Here is a 17,756-nt window from a genome sequence, read left to right as displayed (position 1 = left end):
AAGCCATTCAGCTCACTGAGTCTGCACCAACTCTTCAATAGAGCATCTTTTCCAGGACAACCTCCCTCACCTTAACCAGCAGATTTACCATGGCTAATCCTCCTAACCTACATATTTTTGGACACTAAGGAGCAATCTAGTATGACCAATCCACCTAACCAAAACATCTTTGTAATTGTGGGAGGAAATCAGAGCACCAAGCGGAAACCAACCCAGATATGGAGAGAATGTACAAACTCCACACAATCACCCAAGGCCAGAATTGAACCTGGGTTCCTGGCACTGTGAAGCTGCAGTGCTAACCACTGTGACAATGTTCCACCTAGCATACTCAGGTAGCACTACACCCCCTTTCACAGGCAGCTCAAACTGAGTTCCAGATGATACCATCCTCCTGGATTAGAAGGACTTAAGGTGCTTGGATCAGATGATTCCTGACATCAATGACACCCTGTGTTGGGCCTGGCCACCGCTCTGTGCGGACAGAGCACCAATCATTTGCACCTCCCTCTTCCTCTTTCATGTCCTACTCCTTCTTTTCTTCTGATGAGCTGTCGTGCCTCCAAGATCTTACCACCTTCAAGATCCATATCTCTCTGGAAACTAGATTATAGACAGTATAGTAGACCACCACACGAACATTGCAAGAGTATTTCATTCTAAGCACCAGAACTGCATCGTCAAAAATCCAATAGTCTGTTTGATATTGGCTTTCTGAGCAAGTGGCTTTGTTTGTAGTGCCTCTTTGACTCTGTTTTGGGGTTGGAATGAAGAACTACAGCAGTCAGGACTATCACAGGATTAAATAATCATGGTAGTTGCCAGGAAAGTGAGTGTACACTTGCAGGAAACTTGTGTTGTGGTCTTCAACCAATTTACGACAAGGGGAGTGAAATCCCTTCCTGTTGAAGAATCTCACTGCATGGTCATTTGATGCTTTGATGGCCAAAATAGATGTGATTGATGATGCCTTCTCCTGAGGAGTCCAGTGAGGCAGGTAAACCCCACCATGATTTGTACCTGTGAAGCTGTGTATTTCTGGAACCGAATGTGCTACCAGCACTTGCGAACAAGGTGTCGGTGACAAACGTGATGTGGTGGTGTGCAGCTGTTTGTAATAAGCCACCAAAGATCTACAGCTGATACCTGGAAGGTGACAAGGAAGTTCAAGGCTACAGTGACTTGGATAGCTACTGGCAAGTATGGTGAGCAGAGCTGCATAATAGTGTGACGTCCACTATTATGAAGGAACAAATCACTGTGACATCTGCCAAGATAAGCACAGTCTCCTGTGGCACTGGTTCTCCAACATACCCTGGAATCTCGTGTCTTTGGAAATTGATTCTCTGTTGAGGGTTTGGCAGCCTGTACCCGCTACATGCTCTTTGCTCTGCTTTTCTTGATGAAATATTGCTTGTCGTTGTCACTAGGTCCAAAATCTGAGAACTCTGCTCCCAATACCAGCTGTTGCCTTCCATAAGCTCAGCTTGACTGTCTATAATGTCTGTAAACCATAAGCCTCCTATACCCCTGCAATGGCAGGAGGGTGATAAACCCCTGCACTGCCCAAGTACACACAGAACTTTCCTTACAAACTCTGCACACTTGATTGCACTGTGCGCCAATGGTTGAGTACCCCCCTCAGCCATGCTCTAATATGGTGTTGGCTGCCAGCAGCTGTGTCTACAATTTTGTGGAGTTAATCTTGGTCTAAATCTCACATAAATGCAATTTATTTCTTAAATATGAAGCCTTCTCCTCTGTTGGTTAATTGTAATTCCCAGCTTACTTCTATGCATGTAATTTTCAGTCAATAGAACATCATCAATGATATTTAAAAGGAAATCACACTGAACTATCTTTTAAATAGAACTAATTGAGAAAGTGCACAATTAGTTAGAAGTTGTAACAAAGGGTCTGAGACCTACTAGGTACTCCAATAGGCCAATCTTTATTGTTTGCGAGTTTGTCATATCATGGGTTGATTAGCAGGCAGCTTTGCGACAATGCAATATTCCATGGGAAAGGGGAGAACATGATAATGCTCATCTCTCACATTGGCCGTTTTCAGGCTGTAAAGTTGACTAGCAAAATACATCTACACTTTGAAAACAAACCAGGAAAAAATTAGACTGAGCAAGGGATTTGAAAAACATTAAATTACATGCAATTAAATTATTGAGTGCAGCAAAACATCCCACTCCAAATGCTTCATATCAAGAAAATGGATGAACAATTTCAAACACTGAGTAGGAATGGGAAATCAATGGCAAATGAATAAAAGAAGTGTGAATAGGCAGATTTTGATGAGAAAATGGGGAGAAAGGTAGCAAACTTGAAAGCTTAGAAACAGAAGTTCAGAATGTAAAGCAATAAGGACTCAGAGCTCTGTAGGATTCAGCAAAAAAGTGGATGATAAAATGAACTCAGGGTTCAGACTCAAAAGTGAAGGGTGTGAACTGAAGGGACATGGAATGCACTGGGCTAGAAAAAGTGGCAAAGGAAGATTGGAATAAGATCATTAAAGAATTAGTAGAAAAGGACAAGGGTTTTAAATCAAGGCATGGGGAGAGGAAGCAGGTGGAAGGGTAGTGAAAACAGGACTGGTGTGTTAGGAGTGAGCACCAGGCAGGTTGCAGTTGGCAGAGATAGAACATAGAAAAACTACAGCACAAACAGGCCCTTCGGCCCACAAATTGCACCGATGATATCCCTACCTACTAGGCTTACCTATAACCCTCAATCCTATTAAGTCCCATGTACTCATCCAGAAGTCTCTTAAAAGACCCTATTGAATTTGCCTCCACCACCACTGACAGCAGCTGATTCCACTCACCCACTACCCTCTGAGTGAAAAACTTACTCCTGATATCTCTTCTGCATCTACTCCCCAGCACCTTAAACCTGTGTCTTCTCATAGCAACCATTTCAGCCCTGGGAAAAAGCCTCTGACAATCCACCCGATCTATACCTCTCAATATCTTATACACTTCTATCAGGTCACCTCTCGTCCTTCATCTCTCCAAGGAGAAAAGACCGAGCTCCCTCAACCTATCCTCATAAGGCATGCCACCTAATCCAGGCAACATCCTTGTAAATCTCCTCTGCATCCTTTCAATAGCTTCCACATCTCTCCTGTAATGAGGTGACCAGAACTGAGCACAGTACTCCAAGAGGGGTCTGATTAGGGTCTTATAAAGCTGCAGCATTATCTCCCAACTCCTAAACTCAATCCCTCAATTGATGAAGGCCGGTACACCATACGCCTTCTTAACCACATCCTCTACCTGCAAGGCCGATTTAAGAGTCCTATGGACCCGGACCCCAAGGTCCTTCTGATCCTCTAAACTGCGAAGAGTCTTACCCTTGATATTATACTCCTTCATCCCATTTGACCTGCCAAAATGGACCACTAAACACTTATCCAGGTTGAAGTCCTTCTGCCACTTCTCCGCCCAGCGTTCCACCCTATCCATGTCATGCTGCAACTTCTGACATCCCTCCAAACTATCCACAACACCACCAACCTTCGTGTCCTCAGCAAACTTACCAACCCATCGCTCCACTTCCTCATCCAGGTCGTTTATGAAAATTACAAACAGCAAGGGTCCCAGAACAGATCCCTGGGGCACTCCACTGGTGACTGACCTCCATCCAGAAAAAGACCCATCTACAACGACTCTGTCTTCTGCAGGCAAGCCAGTTCTGGATCCACAAGGCAACAGCTCCTTGGATCCCATGCCCTCTCACTTTCTCAAGAAGTCTTGCATGGGGGACCTTATCGAACACCTTGCTGAAGTCCATATAAACCACATCTACCGCTCTTCCTTTGTCAATGTGTTTAGTCACATTTTCAAAGAACTCAACCAGGCTCTTAAGGCACGATCTGCCTTTGACAAAGCCATGCTGACTACTACTGAGCATACTAAAATTCTCTAAATGTTCATAAATCCTGTCCCTCAGAATCTTCTCCATCAATTTGCCAACCACTGAGGTTAGACTCACCGGTCGGTAATTTCCTGGGCTATCCCTATTCCCTTTCTTGAACATAGGAACCACATCCGCAATCCTCCAATCCTCTGGAACCTCTCCCATCTCCATCGACGACGCAAAGATCATCGCCAGAGGTTCTGCAATCTCTTCCCTCACCTCCCACAGTAACCTTGGGTACATCCAATCCGGTCCCAGCAACTTATCTACCTTGATGCTATTCAAAATTTCCAACACATCTTCTTTCTTAATGTCCATATACTCAATCTTTTCAGTCCACCGCAAGCCTGCAGTACAACCACCCAGATCTTTTTCCACCATGAATACCAAGGTAAAATATTCATTAAGCACCTCTGCTATTTCTACTGGTTCTGTACAAACTTTCCCACCTTCACATTTTGTAGTTACTATTCCTTCATATCTCATCCTTTTACTCTTCACATATTTGTAGAATGCCTTAGGATTCTCCTTAATCTTACCTGCCAAGGCCTTCTCATGACCCCTTCTGGCTCTCCTAATTTCCTTCTTAAGTTCCTTCCTACAAGCCATATACTCCTCTAGATCCCTAACACCTCCTAGCTCTCTGAACCTTTCGTACGCTTTTCCTTTTGACTAGGTTCGTTACAACTTTCGTGCACCACGATTCCCGTGACGTACCAAAACCTCCCTGTCTCATCGGAACGTTGTCGTGCAGAACTCTAGACAAACACTCCTTGAAAATCTGCCACCTTACTTCGGTACTTTTTCCCGAGAATACCTCCTTCCAATTTACTCGTCTAATTTCCTGCCTGATGGCTTCATATTTCCCCTTACTCCAGGTAAACACTTTCCTAACTCGCCTGATGCTATCTCTTTCCAATGCTAGCGTAAACTAGATAGAGTTATGATCACTATCCCCAAGATGTTCTCCCACTGAGAGACCCGACACCTGTCCAGGTTCATTAGCTAGTACCAGATCGAATACAGCTTCTCCTCTTGTAGGCTTATCCACATACTGTGTCAGGAAACCCTCCTGAACACACCTAGCAAACTCCTCCCCATCCAAACCCCTTACCCTAGGGATATTCCAATCGATATTTGGGAAATTAAAGTCTCCCATCACAACTCTGTTATCACTACATCTCTCCAGGATCTGTTTCCCTATCTGCTCCTCAACACCCCTGTTACTACTGGGTGGCCTGTAGAAAACACCCAGCAAAGTTATCAACCCCTTCTTGTTCCGAACTTCCACCCACAGATTCTCTGTAGACAATCCCTCCATGGCCTCCACCTTCTCTACAGCTGTAACACTATCCCTAATCAACAGTGCCACTCCCCCCACCTCTTTTGCCTCCCTCCCTGTCCTTTCTGAAACATCTAAAACCCGGCACCTGAAGTATCCAGTCCTGTCCCTGAGACACCCAAGTCTCTGTAATGGCCACCACATCACATTTCCAAGCAGTGATCCACGGTCTAAGCTCATCCACTTTATTCAACACACTCCTGGCGTTAAAATAGACACATCTCAAACTTTCGGTCTGAGCGCTCCTCTTCTCCATCACCTGTCTATCCTCCCTCTTACACTGTCTACAATCCTTCTCTATTTGTGAGCTAACCTCCTCGCTCCCAGTCACCTCATCTCGATTCCCTCTGGATGAGTTAATATTTTAAGGTGGGGAAAAGGTGGTGAAAGGAAGCTGATATCATAAAATTAGAAATATGCATTATTGATGGTGGACTGAATGTGATACCGGAAGCTTAACTCAGTGTATGGCAGAATAATGAGAGTGTGCATTTCCCAACTTCAGGAAGGGAGTAGAGGGGATGTGGATTAAGGATGTCCAAGGTGTAGAATTTCAAGTGGGAACTGAATTGGCTACTTTAGGTTTTGCTTGTGTAGCTAGGGGAAGTTCCAATCTTGCTTTATCTTTACTTTAGTATATCATACAGTACAGCAATGGTCATGGCGTGGACAATGTCATACGGAAACTATGGTGAATGGCAACATGTATAAGAAGAATAAGAGAATTAAACCTTGGAGTTTGCTAGGTGTGACAATGGAGCATGGATGGTCCAGAAATTACAGGTGAAGTCCGGCAAAGATAGTAATAAGGTGGTATGGAATCTTGAAATGTCAGTTCTGCTGAGGTACACAAGATCGTAACCAAAATGGAAACTACTCGACCAAGTATTTTCGAAAATGAGAAAATCCACTCTGGCTTACATATGGTCACAATGTTTCAGAACTTTTTCATTTCATGGAATACAGCAAAAAGAAACTGATTAATTTACTTTTTGGAAAGCTGTACTTATGGAAACATTGGCCACAGTGTTTAAGACAAACAGAGCAGATTTTCAAGTATAATGTAAAACAGGATTTTACATACCTTTACATCAGATGTATCGCGCTGGCAGTTCCGCCATGCTCTGGACACTGCTGAAAATGTTCTGTCAGCATGATCAAATTTTCCTCCTTGTAGGTTTAGAAAGAAGGTAGTAAATGGTTCCTGCACAGGAAAAGATTTAGGAACATTGAGAAATAATTACCATCCTATATTTATAGACCAAAAATTATGGATGAGACAATATCTGACATTTACAGAGCTTTGACAGAAATGAAGTCAGATTATAGTGAATTGACGTATCTCCTTGAACACTTTGACATCAAGATAAACTTCTGAATTAACTTAATTGGGTTATTTTTAAATGGGTCTATTTATTGGATAAACAATATCTAGTTTTTAGCAATTCAAAGGACTTATTTACAGTGCAATCTGCTTAGTAAAGACCTAAAAAATTATTTTACAAAACTTTGCTTTTTCCTATTTTGTACCTTCCAGATATCACTAATTTCTCTCTAATGCTGAACAATTTATTGGCAGGATCTATATTTGTATAAGACATTCCTGGTTATGTTGGAAGAACAGGAAGCATCCATAAAGAAAGAAACAAAGTCTGATCTTTTGACAGAACAAGCACTGATAAGTGCTAGATAGTTCTCTCCAAATTATAGAATGCTCTGTTACTGCATCCACTGCAGCATTTACCAGACTGAGAACTAGCAAAACTTATCCAATGAATTAAGAAGTTATAGAATCTGTCAAGGGTGGAATGAGTCAGATTCAATTACATGTCCAACTGGTAAGTCTGATAAGGTGCCGCACAAAAGGTTGCTACAGAAGGTTAGGGGGCATGGAGTTGGGGGTAAGGTGTTAGCATGGATAGAAGATTGGCTGTCTAATAGGAGGCAGAGAGTAGGCATCAATGAGTGCTATTCAGATTGGCGGTTGGTGACTAGTGGAGTGCCCCAGGGATCGGTGCTGGGGCCTCAGCTATTTACCATTTATATAGATGATCTGGAGGAGGGGGCTGAGTGTAGGGTGTCGAAATTTGCTGATGACACAAAGATAAGTGGAAAAGCAAATTGTGCGGAGGGTGTGGAAAGTCTGCAGAGGGATCTAGATAGGCTAAGCGAGTGGGCGAGGACCTGGCAGATGGAGTACAATGTTAGCAAATGTGAGGTTATCCACTTTGGCAGGAATAATAGTAGGAGGGATTACTATTTAAAGGGCGAAAAGCTGCAGCATGCTACAGTGCAGAGGGACCTGGGGGTCCTTGTGCATGAGTCGCAAAAACCCAGCCTACAGGTGCAGCAGGTGATCAGGAAGGCAAATGGGATGCTGGCCTTCATAGCGAGTGGGATTGAATATAAAAGCAGGGAGGTCTTGCTGCAACTGTACAGGGCACTGGTGAGGCCGCAGCTGGAGTACTGTGTGCAGTTTTAGTCACTGCACTTGCGCAAGGATATTTTGGCCTTGGAGGGAGTGCAGAGGAGGTTCACTAGGCTGATACCGGAGTTGAGGGGGTTGAACTATGAAGAGAGGCTGAATAGACTGGGCTTGTACTCATTGGAGTTTCAAAGGATGAGGGGGGATCTCATAGAGACGTATAAGATGACGAAGGGGATGGATAGGGTAGAGGTAGAGAGATTCTTCCCGCTCAGAAAGGACAGCAGGACTAGAAGGCACAGCCTCAAGATAAGGGGGGGGGGGGGCAGTTTAGAACAGAGTTGAGGAGGAACTTCTTCACTCAAAGGGTGGTGAATCTCTGGAATTCTCTGCCCGTTGAAGTGGTGGCGGCTACCTCGCTAAATATATTTAAGACACGGGTAGATAGGTTTTTGGTAGGCAAGGGGATTAAGGGTTATGGAGAGAAGGCGGGAAAGTGGAACTGAGCCACTTCAGATCAGCCATGATCTTATTGAATGGCGGGGCAGGCTTGAGGGGCTAGGTGGCCTACTCCTGCTCCTATTTCTTATGTTCTTACGGTAGAATTAGTCTGGTCAATCATTGGCGCAATTTTTATCAAGTAAAACCAGTCTATTGAACATTTACAGTTGATGGAAAAAGTACGATTATAGAAGACAGTAATGGGACTAGAAACAAGATAAATGTAAGGAAAAATATGTATAGTTGTATAATTTAAAACTGGCAAATATCTGTCAACTTATTCACTAAATGCAAATTGTTGTGTGAGATAATTAAGAATTTCCATGCTGAAAACCATGCAACTCTAAAGAAATCATGAAGCAAGGAAGAAAAGGATCATTTAGTTCAGCATTTTCTCATTCTTCTCTCCTCATCTATTAATCCCTTCTTCCTAACTTCACACAGTTCCTATTTATCCATCAGTCTCATTCTATGCTTTACTCTCATTTCCCCTTCTTTGACTCCACTATTTTGTTCCACATTTTCCATTCCCTCTTTTTCTTATCCCTCTCATCCTTTCCTCGTGACCTCTCAATCCCACTTTCTATCAATGGCTAATACTCTTTATCATCCCTCATTCCCTGTTCCCCTTTTCAACCCCTCTCTTTTTTCCTCTACCCCACAACCACACACCTTCTCACCTTCCCCTATGTCTCATCCCTTTTTCCGACTCCATTCTGCCTTTTCTTCCGCTTCCTCTTTCTCGAATTACTGACACTGAATATCTTTTATTCCAGATGGTAGCTGGGGGAGGGGGAGAAAAATCAGCTAGCATTCCCACTGCCGATCATGGTTTTTATATGAACATTCAGTGAGGTCAGGATCAGGCTCAGCTGTAATGCCCTCCAAAACAATTATCTGAATTTAGTCTACATACTGCTAACACTTGGTGTTTAGGTTAATACATCAACGGACACAGGGATGAAGTGTAAAAGGATGGCCAATATGTATATGGGGGGAAAGAGAACTGTAGCTGCAGGAAATGTTCTGAAAATCTAATCATTATTCTATGTTATATTATTTGATTTACAACTGCTTAAATACAGTCAGTACTCGGGGGGAAAAAAGTGAAATAAGGAAGTGTGGGTAGATGCTTAAAGCAATCAAGAACTATATAGTCAATGTAAAATACAAAAGCTGCAAAGATTGGAAATCTGAAATAAAAATTGAAAATTAAGACCAGAAGAGTTTGAATGAAGAAATACATATCCAAAATGTCAACAATCTGTCTTTCCTCTCCATAGTTGCCATCTGATTTCAAGCATTTTCTACTATACATGTTAAACCAATCATACATTAAGAATGAAATTAAAGAGTTAGATTCTTAGTAGCATTACTGAACAATAATAGGCAAGTTTATTTGCAATCATCAATGCACACCTGCAACACAATGCGTAAAAATATACTGTAGTGCAACAATAACTGAATGCTACTGAAGAAAGCAGTTTTTCACATTTTTCTTTCTATATGAGGTTTTACATCATAAAGAGGTCTAATAACCGTAAATTATTTTGTAGGCATACTTTATGTGCCGTGTTTTCAAATTATCACTTAACTAAGCCCAAAATATACTAAAACAAAGCTGTGAAATTAAATTTTAAATTATCTTAAATATATTCTGATTTGGAAAAAAATTAAGTACCAGTACTAGGCATTAGCCTAAATATTCTAGTTTACATGCAGGATTTATGTCTGCTTTGTGCTGTTTTATCCAACCTTAATCAAGGGATGATTGTGTGTTTTTTTTCAATGAAAGAGCCACATTAAGCTGCTGACTGAATGAAGCAGTTTTTAATTTTACAGCCATTGTACTTACAATTCTCAATAACCATGCGAGTGTGAAGCTACTGGTCGAATAATGAGTCCCATAGTGGAAAGCAGGAACTTGATCATCTTCCCAGCTTTCATGGCGCTCCGAAAAAAAGGCTGCTCGTTTGGGGTTAAGGGCTCCAATGGGCTAAGGGAAAAATAAAAAAAAGAAATAAAAAATTCAAAAAGGTTATCTTGCCTACAAGCACCTTGCTGTTTAGGTTTTGATAATCTAACATGGCTAAACATCTTGAATTAACGATTATCCAATATTAAATTACTCCAGTTTTAAGCATCATTCTACTGAGAATCTTGTGCACAAAATTTAATTTGAAAATGTTTCTGCGTATAGAGCGATCTGCAGCTGTAAGAAATTTTTGCATGTAACAAGCACACGGGTCTGATCACTGAGGCACAAGTGAAGCATTTGAATCCTGGAAGTGGAGCGTAGAAGGGTCAGAAGTCTGATTCCTAGTTTCAAAAAAGTTAGTTATTGGAAAGGTGAGAAAACCTCAATGGTTTTGCCTTAAGGTGAATATAAAGATACACGGATATTAAGTAGAATAAAAAAGATTAAACTGTATCATTTAAACGATGAACATTGGGCAAAGGATGGTGAACAAATCAGCAAAATGGAGGCTTAGGGCTGATGTCAGGAGGGACTTCTTCACATGAAGAATAGCTGGAATTCCGTGTAGGGTAATGGAGAGAAAAACTTCGGAATCATCCAAAAGGCATTTTGATGCTCTGACATAAGGTGGGGGTGGAAGAAACAATGATGTACTTATCTATATCAATTTTATTCAAATTTCCAGCAGTACATTGTATTATTGTCACTCACATTATTACATGATACAACTATTGATCTGTCAGAAATTAGGTTTTATCCTAACTGAAGTTGTTAACTGTTAAACTTAACTGCCTTTCTTTTTTTTGCCTTAGAAATTCATGCAAGGTGATAATTAATGAGGTGTGAGGCACCCCTGTTCTTGGGCCTCATTTCCATTGAGCCAATGTGTTGTGGAGAGCAGTGGGAAGCTCACCATGATGAACAATCAAAAGATCAGGCAGCTGAAGTTGTCGCAGTGGCTCCGAGGATCATTAATTGCCTACAGACAGGATCACCCCTTCACATCCATTTGTGTCAGCACTGGGATAACAACAGTCCTCAGATTCCAAGTCCCAGAGTCCAGGACCAGGTTAGTGCAGGCATCTCATGGCAAAGAGGGGAAGCGAGGCTTTGAGGGGTAAAGGAGAGGTGTGGTTAGGGGTCTTAATGGAGAAGCCAGATGGAGGGAAAGGACACATCCCAAGGATTGGGGGCACCCACTGTGGAAAGGTGACCCAAACAGGAGCTCCCTCCCCACTCCCCCACAACCACCATCAACCCCTGAATGCCTCCTATCTGCCTCAAAATTGTTGCTAGGCAGTAAGCAGCCCTTAGTAGCCAACAAATAGCCACGTAAGGGCCTTCATTGCAGCAAGAGTCCTCACCCGTCCTCTGTAAAATTGCAGACAAGTTGGGAATTGGCAGGAGAGTAGTGGGAAATCTACTCGAGGAATTTTATATGTTTCCCCACTTGCAGACCTGCCAGGGAGGGATCATAAATTCTGCCCTGAGTGACTCTGCATTGTTGCCTTTTAGCTATAAACATACTTAAAGTAGCAAAATGTTATATACATACAACAGCACTTTGTATTTATATATCACCTTTAAGACAATAAGAAGTCCAAAATAATCCACAGGCGCATTGTAAAGCAAAATTTGACCAAGCTACATAATGAGGTATGAAAGAGATGTCCAAAGGTTTGGCCAAAGAGGTAAGTTTTAAGGAGTATTTAAAAGAGGAAAGAGAGGTTTAAAGGTGGACAGATTTAGGGAGAGAATTCAAGCTTATAATATTGGCTGCTGAAGCAATTGCAACCAAATGGTGGAGCAATTAAAATTATAGATGGTCAGGAAATCAGAATTAAAGGAGTGCAGCTAACTCAAATGGTTGCAGAATTGGAGGACATTTCAGAGATAGGTGGGATGAGGCCATGGTTGAATTTAAAAATAAAACTGAAAATTTCAGAGTTGAGGTGTCGATGCCCTGGGCTAGCAGAGGGGTAATCGGCAAATGGGACTTGGCGATAATTAGGACAAGGGCACAAACATAATGCATTTAGTGCCATAATACCCCTGAGTTTAATGAAAGTCAATTATATTTATAATGAAAGAAAGCATGGGAAACCTACTAAAATATAAACATTTTATGCTCAACAAATTTCTGTGTAAATATTTATTTTGCGGCAAAAGGCAGTCATTTTCAGTGCACGGAGAAGCTCTCTGTTATCAAGAGTCTAGGAGCCATACCTACAGAATCCTAATTTATTCTCCACAAAAGTCAGGGTTCTGATCTTCAATCCGAAGAGCAATTAATTTTTCTGAATGAAGTCAACTCATGTCCACTTACCATCAATGCCCAGTGAAGTCATGCACTCTTCATTACTTCTATAACACGAACAGTGTAGAATCATCAGGAACTGACTTTTCTTATGGACATTAAAATGCTGCAAAAGGCAGCTACTGGGGGTAGTGGATCTGTTCTGTGGATTCACAACTGCCACATTGCTTTGGAAGCACAAAAAGACACATTCCAGATGAAGGAGATGTCACTAGCCTTCTCCTGAGACAATCCAAAAGATATTTCCTGAGTTCAACGGGTCATTCTGAAACCAAGACGGTGATTACCTCAACCCAACCCATGCCCCGGCAGAGTGAATGTTGCAAGCAATAATCCAGGTTGTTGCCAATCAAGTTGAGCCCAACGCTATATTGGGAAAAATGGACAATGAGAAGCCACACAACAAGGTCTCCCTTTTTAATCTTTAAGTGGGGTCTGTAGAAAGACACAGTAGCAGCAAAAAAAGGCAGCAACAGCAATGCCTTAAAAAGTACAGACTCTATCATAAGGTTTCCAAGGCTGTCCCTTTGAGTCCACCAATACAGCAAACTGACTTCCTTGTGACGAGACTACAAGTAACCTTGTGTCTTGCAGAATTTCAACTTTTTGAAAGAATCTTGCAGCAACTCTAGTGTTTAACATCAGCCAATAAATTCACCTAGACTGCAGTTCAAGAGTGAAATTATCCTCTTCTTAAGGCCTGCTATGTGTGTTTTCGAAGACAAACCATTCAAATGAATTATTTTGTACAAGTGCACTATTTTGTTTAAATGCACTTACAGGAGTGTGCGCGTCACAGGCTGAGTGAGTGACATAGCATTTGATTTCTGGGCTGAATATGTGAACAAATAATCCTCTTTATTTAAACCCTCAAAAGATGTGTTGCTGGTTATTCAAACCATGACACACACTCCAGAATAAAGAAACACACACATCTTCCTTTTAAAACAAATACTGAGTATGAAAGGGAATAGGGGTTTCAGTGGTTCTCTGTGACTCTGTCCATAACATACCAATCTAACTTATAAAACACTTGGGTTGACATGGCAGCACAGTGGTTAGCACTGCTGCCTCACAGTTCCAGGAGCCCATGTTTGATTCCTGGCTTGGGTCACCATCCGTGTGGAGTTTGCACATCCCCGTGTCTGCATAGGTTTCTTTCGGGTGCTCCACTTTCCTCCCACACTCCAAAGATGTGCGGGTCAGGGTGATTAATTATGCTAAATTGCCCCTTAGTGTCAAGGGGTTAGCAGGGCAAATAGCGGGGTTACGGGGATAGGGCCAGAAGGGATTGTGATTGGCGCTGACTCAATGGGCCAGATGGCCCCTTTTTGCTCTGTAGGGATTCCATTCTATGAATTAAACGTCTGCACAGCAAATAATATACTAGCTGAATTTTGCAGAGCCTTTGGGGACAGGTAGGGAGGCCTGATGACTCCCTGCCAAAATGCTGTTTTGTTAGAGGTGAGAAAGGTGGCAGGTGGCCCATCCAGAGCCCATGGGCATCTTGCCATCTTTACAGCTTCTATCAGGCTATGGGCCCTTCTATTTGAGTACTATTTGGCTCACAATATGGCCTCCAGTGGCACAGATATGGCATCAGTGCTGCCTGCCCTCAGCGACATGTCCAATACTCCATTTATATGATTTTGAAAGTGTCTCCTTTCTCCATCTCTACTTTATCTGTTTGGACAATAACTGCTGTAGCTTACGATTTATCTACATTTACAGATCCTCTGGATTTATGTTTTGTTTCTTGATTTCTTCCATTACTGTCTCCTCGGAATTGGCCATCATCCCTTTCTAATTTAATCTCTCTTGCCTTCCATTATTCACAGATCTTTATTTGATTGTCTCGTCTCCTTCTCCTGTTTTTTCACTTCCCTGTTATATCTCTTAATTTTTTCCAGTTTCAACAAAAGGTCAACAACCTGAAATGTTAGTTCTGTTTCTCTCTCCACAGATGCTGTCAGAACTACTGAGCATTTCCACCATTTTCTTCTGATCTGCAGCATGCACAACATATTGTCTTTGTATTGGTAATGGAATGGTTATGCACATATTAACAGGATCAGTGAATTTTAAATTAATTGCTTCAAGGTCTGTGCAAAGTCAGTCCATAGAAACGTTAATGCATTTGACTTAGTTCAATACAAATAGATTATTTACTTTGCAAAATATTATTTACTGTTTAAGTATTGATGGCAAAAACATTAATGAGAAAAGCATTTATTAAAAGTGCTACATGCAATGCAGATTATTATTTTCTTTGCATTATAATTGATTGTGATAAATCAGGAATTCTACCATCCTGCCTTTCACAGGAATTGGAGTGGGTGAGTGGAAAGATCTGTTGACCTCGCGTGAGACTTTATGATTTCAGGATAAGCAAGATGGTAAAATCCTGTCCTATGTTTCTGAAGCAAAACATAAAGATTATAAAATCACTTTGGTGACAACACTCTCTAAGTAAACAGGTTCTACAAAAATGCAATTTGATTAAAACATTTGTTCATATTTTGACAAACTCTTCTATTTTTATAATCAGTGAAAAACTTTCAACTTCTCTTTTAATAAATACCATTAGTTTTACAAAATGTCATTATAAGTTGTTTAAACATTTAACGTTTAGTTAAGGTTCATGACTAGACTTAAGGTTTTGCAAAATAATTCAAATTCTTGTTTGAAATTTATGCATTGTTCTCCAAAAACAGTGTACAAAGGCTGTGTGATACTGCCCACGCAACCCAGAATAGTCCAAGATTTCATCATTGGTGCTATATTAGTTGATCTGGTACTGTATTAGTCATGAAGATCTGCCTTCTCAACCTTACTCCATGCCTGAGATGTGGTGATCCCCAGGTTAAGTCATCACCAGTCAGCTTCCATCCCCTCCTCCCCCCACCATTCATCTCTTCCCCTCAAAGGGGAGAGCAGCCTATGGTCATCTGGGACTATGGCGACTTTATCCTTTAGCTGATCTGAACCAGGGAAATACTACTGGGTTTAATGCCAGGTAGGGGAAACATGTCAAGGTTTCCCCTCCTGATCACAATCTAGTGATACCATACTAGAAAGTGTCCATAATTTCTATGGTTCAGATAAACCACTGCACCTCATAATTCAATGCTGACCTGCATTCACTGTCTAAGCTCATGAATGAAGAACAACCATTTAGACGAGGTTAGGAGGACTACAAATTGAATTAGAAACTATATTGCACGCTATCCTTTGACCAGAGAAGACAGAGAAAAGGCTAATGGAGCATTTATTTATATCTGTTGAACAACAAAACAAAGACCAATCAATGGCACTGCACAGAAATAGAAAAATCAAAACAAGTGCAAACCAGCTTTCAAAATGTAGCTGATATTTGGCCCAAAGCAATAGGGCAATGGAAGCTTTAGGGACAGAAATTTTCACCTGTATTTTTCCCCAGTCAAATTTCTAGTTTTTAGGTAATGATTAAGAGTACTTATGATTTTATTTTAAAACCAGAAAATTATTAAACTTGTTAAAATTATGGTGACTCGTGGAGTGCCTCAGGGGTCGGTGCTGGGGCCTCAGCTATTTACCATTTATATAGATGATCTGGAGGAGGGAACCGAGTGTATGGTGTCGAAATTTGCTGATGACACCAAGATTGGTGGAACGGCAAATTGCGCGGAGGGTGTGGAGAGTCTGTAGAAGGATCTAGACAGGCTGGGCGAATGGGCCAGGAACTGGCAAATGGAATTTAATGTTGGCAAATGTGAGGTTGTCCATTTTGGTAGGAATAATGGTAGGAAGGACTATTACTTACATGGTGAAAAACTGCAGCAGGCGGCGGTGCAGAGGGACCTCGGGGTCCTTGTGCATGAGTCGCAAAAACCCAGCCTGCAGGTGCAGCAGGTGGTCAGGAAGGCTAATGGGATGCTGGCCTTCATAGCGAGGGGGATTGAATATAAAAGTAGGGAGGTCTTGCTGCAGCTGTATAGGGCACTGGTGAGGCCGCAGCTGGAGTACTGTGTGCAGTTTTGGTCGCCACACTTACGCATGGATATTTTGGCCTTGGAGGGAGTGCAGAGGAGATTTACTAGGCTGATACCGGAGTTGAGGGGGTTGAGCCATGAGGAGAGGCTGAATAAACTAGGCTTGTACTCGTTAGAGTTTAGAAGAATGAGGGGAGATCTAATTGAGACATATAAAATGATGAATGGGATGGATAGGATAGAGGTGGAGAGGCTCTTCCCACTCAGAAAGGACAGTAGGACTAGAGGGCACAGCCTCAAGATAAAGGGGGGAGCGGTTTAGATCGGAGTTGAGGAGGAACTTCTTCACTCAAAGAGTGGTGAATCTCTGGAATTCTCTGCCCGTTGAAGTGGTGGAGGCTGCCTCGCTAAATATTTTTAAGACGCGGGTTGATAGGTTTTTGGTAGGCAAGGGGATTAAGGGTTATGGGGAGAGGGCGGGAAAGTGGAACTGAGCCACGACAGATCAGCCATGATCTTATTGAATGGCGGGGCAGGCTCGAGGGGCTAGATGGCCTACTCCTGCTCCTATTTCTTATGTTCTTAAACTGCAAATTCTTCTCTGTCTCAATTTTGTAGGGGTCATGAGGGTCAATCCTATACACCTCTCCTGAGTGCACATGAAAACACATCTGCTGTGGTCTGTTGTAATTTCTCTTAACTCTCCCCCAGCAAACCATCAAAATCTAAGTTGTATAGGTGATAATTATATTTTCATTTGCAGACCTTTCATGGTCTCTAACAACCAGCCACGGGCTTCCATATTCCCTCTTTGAAGTTTCCCTGTCCATGACTTTTTCCTTTCCTAGACTTTGTCTCAGTTACATTCTTCTATTATGCCTTATATGGAATACATTATTGTAGTAAAATCATGAATGCATGCATAAAGAATGCTTTTATAGTTTTGCTGCTAATAAAATTAGCAGGCATCTCTCTCTTGTTCTTTAGTTTGCACCAACTATTGCATACCTGTAGACCACATTTTCTCTATTTTCTCTAGTTTCTAGTACCCTTTATTTTATTTGGTTGCTGCACTGATTCTTCGGCCAGCTGGCTAACACCAGAACTCCAGAAAGTAGGTAGAGAGATTCTCATTAATCAGAGCCTTCGGTGGGTTAACTGGCAGTTTGAAAAACACACTACTCAAATAGATTTCTTCTATTCATAGTATGGTCAAAATGAAATCAATAAATTTATCAAGGTTGAATATTAAATCACAATTTAAAAAATCCATAAAATTGTGCTCAACTTTA

The 17,756-nt window shown here is 41.7% G+C and overlaps 1 protein-coding gene across 1 annotated transcript in view; it reads right to left on the bottom strand.

Annotated features, from left to right (window-relative positions):
• Positions 1 to 17,756, bottom strand: part of lrba (LPS-responsive vesicle trafficking, beach and anchor containing) — an 888,619-nt gene that overhangs the window by 212,839 nt on the left and 658,024 nt on the right. The window contains exons 44-45 of the mRNA XM_080192970.1: positions 10,054 to 10,194; positions 6,357 to 6,476 (exon numbers count right to left, since the gene is read on the bottom strand). Of these exons, the coding sequence (XP_080049096.1) occupies positions 6,357 to 6,476; positions 10,054 to 10,194 (261 nt within the window). The remainder of the gene's footprint in view (positions 1 to 6,356; positions 6,477 to 10,053; positions 10,195 to 17,756) is intronic.

Source organism: Carcharhinus amblyrhynchos, chromosome 1 (genome assembly GCF_965287045.1).
Source record: "Carcharhinus amblyrhynchos chromosome 1, sCarAmb.v2.hapA, whole genome shotgun sequence".
Taxonomy (NCBI): domain Eukaryota; kingdom Metazoa; phylum Chordata; class Chondrichthyes; order Carcharhiniformes; family Carcharhinidae; genus Carcharhinus; species Carcharhinus amblyrhynchos.
The sequence above is the reverse complement of the archived record's forward strand: the minus strand, read 5'-3'. Positions and strand labels throughout refer to the sequence as shown.